The 12,980-nt window shown below is 47.5% G+C and overlaps 1 protein-coding gene across 5 annotated transcripts in view; it reads left to right on the top strand.

Moving 5' to 3' along the window:
* The window catches only part of KDM2A (lysine demethylase 2A), a 150,023-nt gene extending 138,689 nt beyond the window's left edge, over positions 1-11,334 (top strand). For all 5 annotated transcript variants that reach the window (XM_074401761.1, XM_039470717.2, XM_039470716.2 and 2 more), the window contains 6 exons: positions 548-637; positions 2,783-3,495; positions 5,346-5,509; positions 6,101-6,259; positions 7,803-8,018; positions 8,479-11,334. In XM_074401761.1, the coding sequence (XP_074257862.1) occupies positions 548-637; positions 2,783-3,495; positions 5,346-5,509; positions 6,101-6,259; positions 7,803-8,018; positions 8,479-8,660 (1,524 nt within the window). In that variant the 3' untranslated portion in view covers positions 8,661-11,334. The remainder of the gene's footprint in view (positions 1-547; positions 638-2,782; positions 3,496-5,345; positions 5,510-6,100; positions 6,260-7,802; positions 8,019-8,478) is intronic.
* The last annotated feature ends 1,646 nt before the right edge of the window (positions 11,335-12,980 follow it).

The raw sequence follows: 12,980 nt of genomic DNA on the forward strand, positions 1-12,980 counted from the left end.
CGCGCCATTGCACTCCAGCCTGGGTAACAAGAGCGAAAGTCCGTCTCCAAAAAAAAAAAAAAAAAAAAAAAAAGATATCTCAAACCTACAGAATTAGTGAAATAGGGTATTGATTCCATGATGATGATAATGGCTAATACAAAGGGTTTGCTGTATGCCAAGTACTTTGTTAAATTCTTTACACAATGAATAATTTAATCTTCACCACAATCCTAGAAGGTGGGTTTTGTTGTATCCTTGGCAATTATATTATATCTCTGTGTATTAGTTCCTGAGGGAGAGTGAAGGTAATAATATCAACTAATATCTTAACAGTGGAGAACACTGAGTCACAGAGACTAGATGATTAGTTTCTAAAACCAAGCTGTCAGGCCTACTGTCAGGATCAAGTTCAGCACCATTGGCTATTTGGGGCTGAATCTCTCACAGTTTTTCTTCCTTTATGGACCAGTATGTTTAGAAGTGGGTAACTCTTCCCAACTGTGTTATTGTTTGATAAAGGAAGCTTGAGAGACGGGCTTTTAAAAATATCTCTATCTTCCTATAGATGGATGGAGAGGGGTTGCTTAATGAGGAATTGCCAAATTGCTGGGAATGTCCAAAGTGCTACCAGGAGGACAGCTCGGAAAAAGCCCAGGTAAAGGAACCTTATCAGATTTGCACTGTGACAGAAAGGAGGCTTCAAATGTAGGGGATTCCACGCATTTGCCTTTGGATTGTTCACACGGTTTCTCTGACCTAGGAGATTATTTTTGTTTGATTTGGTATCTATTTTCTTTGGTTAATTTTTAGTATTTTCTTTGTATTTAGTATTAGAGTTTGTAGTATTGTCTTCTGTATTAATAAATATTGTTCCACTTGGGATCTGCAAATTCCTAAGGTCCTTTTATACTCTGGGGCCCTACAAAGAGACAAACCGTGGCTGGGCTGTTTGAGGAGAGAAATGAGGTAAGTAGGACCTCCCCTGAGGAATGTTAACTAGAGGGGAGCCAGTGGCCTGAGGCAGCCAGTGAGTATAACAGTGTACTTGAGCTTCCAGTTAAGCAGGTTCACATTTTTGTCATCTTCACTTTTGTGGCCTGGCAGAAAGCCCTGCCCTGCCCATCCCACATGCCCAAATGTGTCATGTGGAGGCAGCCCCTCCCCCAGAGAGGACCAGCACTATGACCTTGGCTCAGAGGAGCTGAGGTTGCTGACCAGTGGTTGCCAGTAATGTCAAAGGGCCAAAATGACTGTAGTTACTCGGGCTGACAAGGCAAGACCTGCTGTGGACATATACAGGAGGGGATGGCTGTCCTAGTGTCAGTCTTCCAAGGCTCCTTGCACAGAAGCGGGGAAGGGGGCAGAAGGGAGTTTTCTTACCTTCTTTTTATTTCTGCACACTTGAATACTAAGATAGTTGAATCTTTCAATCTATTTTTCTTTGAGGGCAAGGATTTTTGAAGTTGACTAGGGCCAATGTTCTCCTCCCAATTATTACACTAGTAGCTTTTACATGTGTCTTCACTAGTCATGTTGAGTGTTTGCATCTCTGCTGTAGCAGATGTGTTGGCAAATGCTGTGTTTTAGTATTACCTTCTAATACATTGGAAAAGGCAACACCCAAAGGTGGTCATTTTCTTCCAACCAGTTGTTGCTTAGAGACATAAAATGTCTCTTTGCAAAAAACCTGAACTAATAATATGGTTCCTAGTGGAACGTGTTTACTGGGCTTTGTCATAGCATAGTCATAGTGGGCTCCAGGAAAGGACAAGTATCTGGAGAGCACAAATGCCACAGATAAACTTGGGGGCCTTTGTGGGATTCCTCACCATAATCCTGACTGAATCTTTCTATGGCAATGCAGTTTCGCAGAGAGGTTTTAGTTCTCTGCTTTATTTTTCACTTGGGGATAGAGTGGAAGATGCAGCCTGATAGAGTTAAACTTAGTCTCTGGTAGAACTAGACATCAGTGGTGTTTATTGCTGTCAGACTTAGGCTTCTTAGTTCAAATGGTATATGTGGGCTTTTTCCACCATGAAACAGAGATACATCTCTTGAGTGAAAGAGGTAAGTCAGAGACACTAATGGTCAGGCTGCCCAGGCACAGTGGCTCACGCCTGTAATCCCAGCACTTTAGGAGGTGGAGGCAGGTGGATTATGAGGTCAAGAGATGGAGACCATCCTGGCCAACATGGTGAAACCTCGTCTCTATTAAAAATACAAAAATTAACCGGGTATGTTAGTGGACGCCTGTAATCCCAGTTACTTAGGAGGCTGAGGCAGGTGAATTGCTTGAACCCAGAAGCAGAGGTTGCAGTGAGCTGAGATTGAGCCACTACACTGAAGCCTGGCAGCAGAGCAAGACTCTGTCTCAAAAAAAAAGAAAAGAAAGAAAAAGAAAACAAATTAGCCGGGCATCACACCTGTAATCCCAGCTATGCGGGAGGCCAAGGCAGGAGAATTGCTTGAACACGGGCAGCAGAGGTTGCAGTGAGCTGAGATCGGGCCACTGCATTCCAGCCTGGGTGACAGAGTGAGACTCTGTCTCAATTTAAAAAAAAAAAAGATTAGACCAAGTGCAGTGGCTTATCCCTATAATTCTAGCACTTTGGAAGGCCAAGGCAGTCAGATCACTTGAGCCCAGGAGTTGGAGACCAGCCTGAGCCAACTCTGAGGGAATGACCCCCTCTCCAACAGTCTCTCCTCTGTGGTCCCGAGAGCAAGGGAGGCCCACCTTGTCTGTTCAGAGGGTTTGGAAGAAAGCAAGTGCTGATGTTGTTTTTCTGGGCCTGTTTTGCAGAAGCGGAAAATGGAAGAGAGTGATGAAGAAGCCGTGCAAGCCAAAGTCCTGCGGCCCCTGCGGAGCTGCGATGAGCCTCTCACGCCCCCGCCTCATTCACCCACTTCCATGCTGCAGCTCATCCATGACCCGGTTTCCCCTCGGGGTATGGTGACTCGGTCATCCCCTGGGGCTGGCCCCAGCGACCACCACAGTGCCAGCCGTGATGAGCGCTTCAAACGGCGGCAGTTGCTGCGGCTGCAGGCCACAGAGCGCACCATGGTACGGGAAAAGGAGAACAATCCCAGCGGCAAAAAGGAGCTGTCTGAAGTTGAGAAAGCCAAGATCCGGGGATCGTACCTCACTGTCACGCTACAGAGGCCCACCAAAGAGCTCCACGGGACATCCATTGTGCCCAAGCTGCAGGCCATCACGGCCTCCTCTGCCAACCTTCGCCATTCCCCCCGTGTGCTAGTGCAGCACTGCCCAGCCCGAACCCCCCAGCGTGGGGATGAGGAGGGGCTGGGGGGAGAGGAGGAGGAAGAGGAGGAGGAGGAGGAGGAAGATGACAGTGCAGAGGAGGGGGGTGCAGCCAGGCTGAATGGCCGGGGCAGTTGGGCTCAGGATGGAGACGAAAGCTGGATGCAGCGGGAGGTCTGGATGTCTGTCTTCCGCTACCTCAGCCGCAGAGAACTTTGTGAATGTATGCGAGTGTGCAAGACGTGGTATAAATGGTGAGCAGGGATTCAGGGGGTCAGGAACTAGGGGTATTGGGAGTAGGTGGCAGGTTTTCCATATGAGAATAGCAAGAACCTTGGCATATGAAAGCTTGTGGAATCCTATGAGGAGTGAATTGACCCTGTTTCCCAAACTTTGGGTCCTGTTTAAAGATGTGGTCAGTTGTGCCCACAGATGTCATTAGGGAACTTTGGCCATTTGCCTCCTCACCCTACTCTGTACTTTCTCATGTCTCTTTGTTACGGGGAGGGAGACTGGTTTGGGAGATAGATTTGTTGTTTGTGCTAAAACTTCAGAGTCTTGTGGGCTAAAAATTTCCTCCTCAAGTCAGCTGAACTCATCACGTGTTAGTTGAGAGCCTATGATGTTCTAGTCACTCTTTTGGTGCCGATAACACAGTTGACCTCATTTAAGCCGCTGACCACTTACCCCTCCATTTAGTGAGAGTAGTGGGCATGCTTTTCAAGATGAATTTGAAGGTGCTTATATTTTTCTTCAGTTTTAATGCTCATCCCCCAAACCTGGATCAGAATTCCCTTTTCCAGTAAGCAGGGTCCAGTTTTGAAGCTTCCTTAGTGAAAGCTACCATTTCTTGTTAAGTTGGACAGACACTTCAGGGGAAAAATTCCTAGTGATGATGAACAAGGAGCTTCCCCATTGGGTGTTGTTGATTTTTCCTTAAGTCTGTTATACATTTACGCTAGGATATTTCCTTTTTATCTGGGTCACACACACATCCTGTTACAGTAGTCTTGGTGTCCTGACCAGTGGCATTCACTTGGGAACTTTTAGAAATGTCAACTGTCAGGGCCCTTACAGGCCTCTTAAATCAGAACCTCTTTAACAATCCCCTCCTCCAGGGGACTCTGATGCATGCTCAGGTTTACAGCATTAAATCTGCTGTATTGTCAGCAGCTTGCTTCTGCCATAGAAACTTCATGTGCCACTGGTAAAATCTTTTCAGTCTTTAAATAAAGACCCTATTCTTTGCAAACATGAATTTATTTCCCAAATCTGAATTAATGTGTGATGTAGCTAAATTCTCCTTAATATTTCTCTCTGTAGGGCTAGTAGGATTGCCTGGCTCTACCTCTTGGTTTTCAGGGCAAGGCACATCAGATTCCCATGATGTGCCTTGCTAACCAGGCTAGGGAGCAGGGGCTATAAAATATTAAATGGAAGCCTGCATGATGTGGTTTGTGGCCTGTAGATTTGTAGACTGCAGTGGAAAGGCAGGCCTGTCTATTTCAGTTCTGCTCTTGGACTGGCTAGAAAATGTCAGGATAGCACTCAGGCAGACTTGAGGGTGGGAGAGGACTTTGTAAGCCTGATAAAAGAGCCTCTTTTGATGTGATACAGTAATGGGCTGAAGGCATGATGAATTGTGGATGTGCCGAGCAGCACCTTGCATCTCGGGCAGCTTCGAGTGACTGACAAGGGAGAGAATGGAGCAAGCCTTCTTAGATTCAGACAGTAAGACTTTAAGAGGCTCCCTTATATACACTTTAGCAGGAACCATGCCATTTTAATGCAGGTGAAGGGGTTATAGACTACTGCTTGCTGTGTGTCCCCAACAACTGTTGTATTCTCAAACACTCTAGAGTAAATCAATCAGGTTTAAGTGGTCAAGTTACATACTACCAACATACAGGTTTGCAAAGCATCTAGTCATAGAGTTCAAGGCAATTTTTTGCCTATTCTGTGAGGCAAAAAATGGTAAGGTCTGCTCCCTGAATACTTGTAGAAGAACCTAGGGAGAATGACCCTCCAGGTGCAGCCTGTGATGGGAGCTCCACTGTTGGTGTATCAAGTTAATGAAGGCGAGTTCTCTTCCCTTCTGTCACAGGTGCTGCGACAAGAGACTTTGGACAAAAATTGACTTGAGTAGGTGTAAGGCCATAGTGCCCCAGGCCCTCAGTGGCATCATCAAGAGGCAGCCAGTCAGCCTTGACCTCAGTTGGACCAACATCTCTAAAAAGCAACTGACATGGCTCGTCAATAGGCTGCCAGGTAGGTGAGCAGCCCTGCCACTGTCTTTCCAGGGGCCCAGAAGGAGCAGGCCAGAAAAGTTGCATTGTTGGCAGTGCTTCTTAGCATCATCTGAGGGCAATGCAGGGCAGCAGTCCCATGCCATTGTTGCTTAGCAAGAGATTTACCCAGGGCCATCTTAACTGCCAGTCTCCAAGGCAGCACTCTGCACTGGCAGGCCAGTCACTGCAGTGGACAGCAAAGAGAATGGAACTGGTGTTGCTGCCAGTGCTGCAGTTCTTCTCCACATAACCACTGAAGAGGAAACTTGAGTCAGATGTAACTTATTCAGCCCCTTATAAGCCCTTGAATTCTCTTCAGCATTTTGAGCTTAGAAAGAGAAATCACTCATTCTTGTATTCCTCTGATGAGAACTAAGCAATCACTTTACCACTAAAGCTAGAAGATGTGGTATAGGATACCATGGAAATCTTTTAGCCGAATGACTGAAAGATTAGGCATAGTCCTTTTCTCCTATTAGACTGGAAGTCTGTTGACTTTGCTCAGATTATTACAGCTCTGAGTATGCTAGGAAACAGTATATTATTACGTGGCTCATTCCATCCATTGCAGGACTGAAAGACCTCCTCCTAGCAGGCTGCTCCTGGTCTGCAGTCTCTGCCCTCAGCACCTCCAGCTGCCCCCTTCTCAGGACCCTTGATCTTCGGTGGGCAGTGGGAATCAAGGACCCTCAAATTCGGGACTTGCTCACTCCACCGGCTGATAAACCAGGTAGGCTCTGGGCCTGACTTCTCTCTGCTTGTCTTGGGTTAGACTTGCCTTCAATCACACCTTATCCTCAAAAGCTAAGGTAGTCTCAGAAATGATGCTGTCGAAGAACAGCAGAGCACAAACTGAAACAATGATAGGCTGGTGTGGTGGCTCACACCTGTAATCCCAGCACTTTGGGAGGCTGAGGCGGCCAGATCACCTGAAGTCAGGAGTTTGAGACCAGACTGACCAACGTGGAGAAACCCTGTCTCTATTAAAGCTACAAAATTAGCTGGGCATAGTGGCACATGCCTGTAATCACAGTTACTCGGGATGCTGAGGCAGGGGAATTGCTTTAACCCAGGAGGCGGGGGTTGAAGTGAGCCAAGAGTGCACTATTGCACTCCAGCCTGGGCAACAAGAGCGAAACTCTATCTCAAAAATAAATAAATAAATAAATAAATTTTAAAAATAATAAAATTAAAAGAAAAAGAAAACAGAATGATGGTGGCCAGGCGCGGTGGCTCATGCCTGTAATCCCAGCACTTTGGGAGGCCAAGCCGGGTGAATAATCTGAGGTCAGGAGCTCGAGACCAGCCTGACCAAAATGGTGAAATCCCACCTCTACTAAAAATACAAAATTAGCCAGGCATGGTGGTATACGCCTGTAATCCCAGATATTTGGGAGGCTAAGGCAGAAGAATTGCTTGAACCTGGGAGGCAGAGGTTGCAGTGAGGCAAGATTGCACCATTGCACTCCAGCCTGGGCAACAAGAGCAAAACTCTGACTCAAAAAATACAGAATGATGGACTATGTACAAGAATAGGGTAACTATAAGCAGATAAGTACCTATAAACAGCGGAGTAAGGTCAGGCACAGTGGCTAATGCCTAGAATCCCAGCACTTTGGGAGGCCTAGGTGGCAGATTGCCTGAGGTCAGGAGTTCAAGACCAGCCTGACCAACATGGAGAAACCCCATCTCTACTAAAAATACAAAAAATTAGCTGGGCGTGGTGGCACATACCTGTAATCCCAGCTACTTGGGAGGCAGAGGCAGGAGAATTGCTTGAACCTGGGAGGCGGAGGTTGCAGTGAGCCGAGATTGTCCCATTGCCCACCAAACTGGGCAACAGAGCAAAACTTCATCTCAAAAAAAAAAAAAAAAAAAAAAAGGAGTAAGTCCATTTGTGAGTCAGTGGAGTTTAGGGTCCAGAGAGTACAAGCCTGAAAAAGTCTTGAGAAGCCTTTATGGTTGAGGTGGAGTCAAAAGCTATTTACATGATCTAGAAAAGTGTGGTGGTATTGGGAGGAGAGCAGCATTCTGCACATAGCCTTTTGCTGTGTGTGTGAGGCATAATCTAGCAGCTTAAGAAGAAAGAAAATTTGACTGGTTTCCTAGAAACTGCCCACACACACTGCTCACACCCTGAAGGCAGGGCTGGGTGTGGGCAGTTCTACTTAACCCCTTCAGGAGGGCCTAGCCAGCAAGTAGCTGTTGCTGCCTGGAGCCTTGGAGCTGAATTAGAGAATTGAGAGTTTTGATCTAGGCTCTTGACTGTGCAGGTCAGGACAATCGCAGCAAGCTCCGGAACATGACCGACTTCCGGCTGGCAGGCCTTGACATCACGGATGCCACACTTCGCCTCATCATTCGCCACATGCCCCTCCTATCTCGACTCGACCTCAGTCACTGCAGCCACCTTACAGATCAGTCCTCCAATCTACTTACTGCTGTCGGGTCTTCCACTCGCTACTCTCTCACAGAGCTCAATATGGCAGGTATGCCGCTACGGTTGTTCATCATCAGCAGTGCCCCCTGCCTCCAGCCCTCCTTGGAACTTGATCAGTAAACCAGAATGACCCTGGGTCTGTTGATGGACCCACGTCAGCTCGTTTCTTCACATCTGGACAAGAACATGGATTTCTATCCCTTTTTTAACTGACGGGGGACTGAGGCCTTTAGTAGTTAAGTTGGTTGCCTGTGTGCACGGCCAGCATTCAGCTGGAGTTTGGTCAGCCTTGCAGCCCTTGTGCTTTTCAGATGGTGATGGGAGTGAGGAAGCAGGGTCCCTTTAGTGGTGCTGATGGCACTGCTAGTCTCTGAGCCAGATAGTTGTGGGACAAAGAGGGCTTTTGTTTAGCATTTTGAAGGAAAGAAGGCACGGGAATTGAATGGCTGAGGAAGGCTTTTATGGTTGTGTATATGTGAGCATTGTCATTATGGGCACTTTCCCGACAGGTTGCAATAAATTGACAGACCAGACCCTGATCTACCTACGGCGCATTGCCAACGTCACCTTGATCGACCTTCGAGGATGCAAGCAGATCACTCGAAAAGCCTGCGAGCACTTCATCTCAGACTTGTCCATCAACAGCCTCTACTGCCTGTCTGACGAGAAGCTGATACAGAAGATCAGCTAAGACACACCCAGCCCAGACTGAACAGGAAACCGATCTTCCCCTGACTCCCCACCGAGGAGACTCTCCTCAACCCTGCACGGGCTCTGAGGCCAGCGTCACACTCCCTCTCTGCTCTCCTGTCCCTTGAGCCCTTCCTCTACAGGCGGGGCAGAGAGGGTGGTGGACACCAGGCTTACCTGCCTGCTCCTCTCCCTCCTAAGGAAAAGGGAGTAGCAGATTGATCCGAAGGGAAAGCACAGGCTGTGCTGTCGAGGTGCCTGCTTGCTTACTCGCCTGCCAGGAGGCCGGGCTCTGAGTTTGGGGTGTTTGTGCAACCTTCATCTGCACTGGGCCCTGTGCCCCTCCTCCCCACCCATGGTCCCCAGCAGTGCCTGGTTCTGAGCAAACTCCCAGGGAAGAAAGCGGCCCTGTCTCCACAGCCAGGCTCTCCTTGTGGTGTCCAGTGCACGTCTCTCCTCCATCACACTCTCCCGGCTTAACGCAGGAGGGGCCAGCAGCCCCAGGAATCCCATACCCGTGCCGATCACACTGGTGCTGTTGAGATGTCCCAGACCTCGTGTCCATGTCTGTGCTCTCCCTCCTTTCCTCTCCCTTGAGCTTGATTCTGCCCAGCACTCGTACTCGTTCACATAATGAGGTTTCTTACCCCAGCCTACCCAACTTACCTGCTAGTCTCTATGAGGTCCTTATTGCACTTATTGGGGTTGAAGCTCTTCAGAGGAGCTGGAACTGTCTACCCCAGAGACACACCCATTTTATTGCTACCCAAGTAGATTCTGAGACAGGCACCATCTCCTTGTTCCCCTCTCTTTTGCCTCCCACTGGCTGCCCTTTTCCATGTGTCTTCATTCTGCCTGAAGAAGGCTTTCCCAGGATGCACGTCCTCAGAGGGAGCAGCCTATCTCCCCCAAGCTGGAGGCGGCAGAGGACTGGGCCAAGCCCTGACCTGCTTCCCAGCCAGGCTCCTCCAGGCCTCTGGTTTAGCAGAGCCCCACAGCCCAGGCCTGTGTCTAGCTCCAGTAGCTCACTGACCTTTCAGGGCATCCAGGGGGTCCTGCTTAGAAGCCAGTCACCTGCCCTCTGCCTGCAGCCATGGAAGGGGGTGTGCATGTGCCTCTGTGTGTGTGGCTGAGTGTATTCTGCGTGTGTGTGGAGGGAGGGAGGGAGGGGAGCATGGTGTCTCCCACTCCACCACCCTTTGTCGAGCCCCATCAGCTGCCCCCTTTTACTTTGCATTGAACGGCCTGTCCAAAGATCCTCTCTCTAGGGCAGCAGAGAGCTTTTTGCACTTTAAAAAAAAAAAAAAAAGAAGAAGAAAGGTCGGAATTTTCTTTTGGGTCAATATTTTTAAGTGTGTGAGGAGATGCTCAGCAGCAGCCTATGGCAAGAGCTTATAAATGATAGACGCAAATTTGCACTCTGCTCCCCCTCTGTAAGGATATTGATAGCACAACCTTGTCCCCCCCACCTTCTGGTCCTCCAGCCCTGTCCCTTTCTGGCCCCTTTCCTGTAGCCCAGTCTCAGGCTTTCCTCCTCCTGAAGCCCTACAGGGGTAGGGAATGGAGCCCAGGCACCAGGGGTCTGAAACGTGAACCACCCAGAAGAGAGACGCCAACTGCACCCTTGCCACTTCCAAAGCAATAGAGGCAGAGGGGTCCCCTCTTTGCCACCTAGCCCAGTTTTGACCCTGGCATTAACTGGCCTTCTTAGAGCAAACTGGGTCCTGGTCAGGGGTGGCATTTTGTCTGTTTCTTCCAATCTGCTGAATCTTTTGGCTGCACCTTATAAACAGCAGTCTGCTCCCATGACCCTCTGCCACTTCCATTGGTCTCCAGGCCCCAGTAATCTGGGGTTGAAACTTTGAGGAAATGCCAGTGACTTATTCCAGAGTGCCTCAGTTAGGGGAACTTCTCTGTAAAGAACCCTGGGTATTGAGCAAAAACCTTATTATTGTTAATGATCTATAATTGGAAGCTTCCTGCCTTTTTCTTTGGTTGCTCCTGTGGAAAATACTGAAAAGATTACTTTGTTTTATTTTGTTGTCTTTTTATAAAAAGGGGAGGTGGAGAGACCCCTTCAGAGCAGGGATTGTGCCGGGAGAGTGCCTCTGACTTTGGGACATTTCATCCACAGAAATTTCCAAGCCGATGGTTTCTTTTGGGTTTTGGTTTTTATGTTTGTTTTTGGGGTTTGGAAAAACATGCATTTTTACCGTGCACATAAATTGGTCAGCAGAAAAGGGAGCCCAGGAGTGGCAGCAGATGGACCATGCCATGACTGGGTTTTACTTTTCTTTGGGACTGTGAGGGGAAATGGTTTTTAGAGGTGAGGGCTGGTCCACGTGGAGCAAAGAAGTGTCTCTGTTGGAGGACAGAGGAACCTGGGGAGTCCCATCGCATGTCCTACAATCTGCTCTTAGACACGGCCTTGACAGGAGAGCCTGCCCTCAGACTGCAGGACCAGAACCCCTGCCTCCATCTTTCCAAGCACCGGGGCGAAAAACCACAAAGGAAAGGAAGAAAATTTATATATATATATATATAATATAAAATCACTTGGTGATTAAAAAAATAACTGCTCCATAAATAAAACTCCTAAAGTCACTTATGTTTAAAGGGTTTGGTTGTGTTGTTTTTTGGAGAAATATTGTAAATATATATTTTTTTGTTGCTGATTTAGAGTCAATCTCCAATGTTGTGCTAAAAAGTTTAAATTAAATGTAAGCATTAAGGGGATAAGTCTTATGCTATCTCAGTTGACAAGTTGAGGTTATTTTGGGCCAGGGGAGGAAGCTAGTTGGTCTTTGTTTTGTTTTCTAAAAGTACTCCACTATTGGTTTAGAGAGAGCAAGGACATCTTTCCTCTGACACATGGGAGTGGGTGATATTTGTGTAATAAAATTTTTAAAAGACAAAAAAAGAAATAGCCTCCAATGGGAAATATTTTAATTTAGGTTTTGTTTTTGTTTGGGGGTGTTTTTTTTGTTGTTGTTGTTGTTTTTGTTTTTTGTTTTGTTTGGGTTTTTTTTTTGTTTTTTTTTGTTTTTTTTTGTTTTTTTTTTTTTAAATAAAAAGCCGTTAAAAACAAACTAAACCTTTTCTGCTTTGGTGTGTGCGTGTGAGCAAGTCAGTCAGAAGGTCCTGGCCAAGGCCAGGGAGCCCCTGGCTTTACCCTTCAGTGGCAGCAGCAGAACTGTGCAGCATCTGTACTTGGATTTCCTTCGCTTTAAAAAAAAAAAAAAAAAAAAACACCAAAAAGCAGCACTTGTTTCTATAAACACAACATTTACTTCAAGAAGGTGAACTTTTTTTTTTTTTTTTTTTTTTTTGAGATGGAGTCTCGTGCTATCTCCCAGGCTGGAGTGCAATGGCACAATCTCGTGCAATGGCACAATCTCAGCTCACTGAGATCTCGGCTCACTGCAATCTCTGCCTCCTGGGTTCAAGCGATTCTTCCACCTTAGCCTCTGGAGTATCTGGGATTAAAGGCACATGCCATCATGCTCAGCTATTTTTTTGTTTTGTTTTTTGTTTGTATTTTTGTAGAGAGGGATTTCACCGTGTTGGCCAGGCTGGTCTTGAACTCCTGACCTTAGGTGATCCGCCTGCCTTGGCCTCCCAAAGTGCTGGGATTACCAGCATGAGCCACTGCGTCCAGCCCCAAGGTGACCTTTTAATGGATGTGAACAGTTTTAAGTGTGAGATTACCTGACATTTTCCCACCCAAAAAGGCAGAGCAGCCCTGCAGAGGCACCCAGTGAAGCAAGCACTCCTTAGGAAGTGGCTGGGGCATCTCTAATCTTCCATCCCCACCACTGCCAAGCCATCAGCCAGGGCCAGCCTCCTCCTGCTAAAGCTGCAGAAAAGTCACTGAGCTGGGTCTGGCCCAGGCAGGCTGTGACCAGCATTTCTACTACCTCATCCGACTGCTTGTCATTGCCCAGCATGTTTGAGTCCAAGCTTCCAGCCTTTAAATATGTGCACCAGGTGCTGCCAGAGAACTACCTCCTTAGCTGACTGCTGAGTCTCGGGAGGGCGGCAGTCCCATCTGAGCAGGCTTTCATCACTACCTCCAAAGGAACCTGGGAATCTGCCCATCCTACTTCCCAAACTGACAGTAAAAGATCATCTCTGATTCTGCAGCACAGTCTAGAAATGGACAAGGGTGTTGGACAACGAGCTGATTTAATGTTGTTTTCCCCAAGGATGGATATGGATGTGGCCATGTTTGAATGTTACCAGGGAAGGAAGAGTGTCGATTTTGCCTCCTAAATATCTCAGAAGCCCATCTGCCTCTTAGCATATCTCATCCCTGCCACCC

Source organism: Saimiri boliviensis, chromosome 6 (assembly GCF_048565385.1).
Source record: "Saimiri boliviensis isolate mSaiBol1 chromosome 6, mSaiBol1.pri, whole genome shotgun sequence".
Taxonomy (NCBI): domain Eukaryota; kingdom Metazoa; phylum Chordata; class Mammalia; order Primates; family Cebidae; genus Saimiri; species Saimiri boliviensis.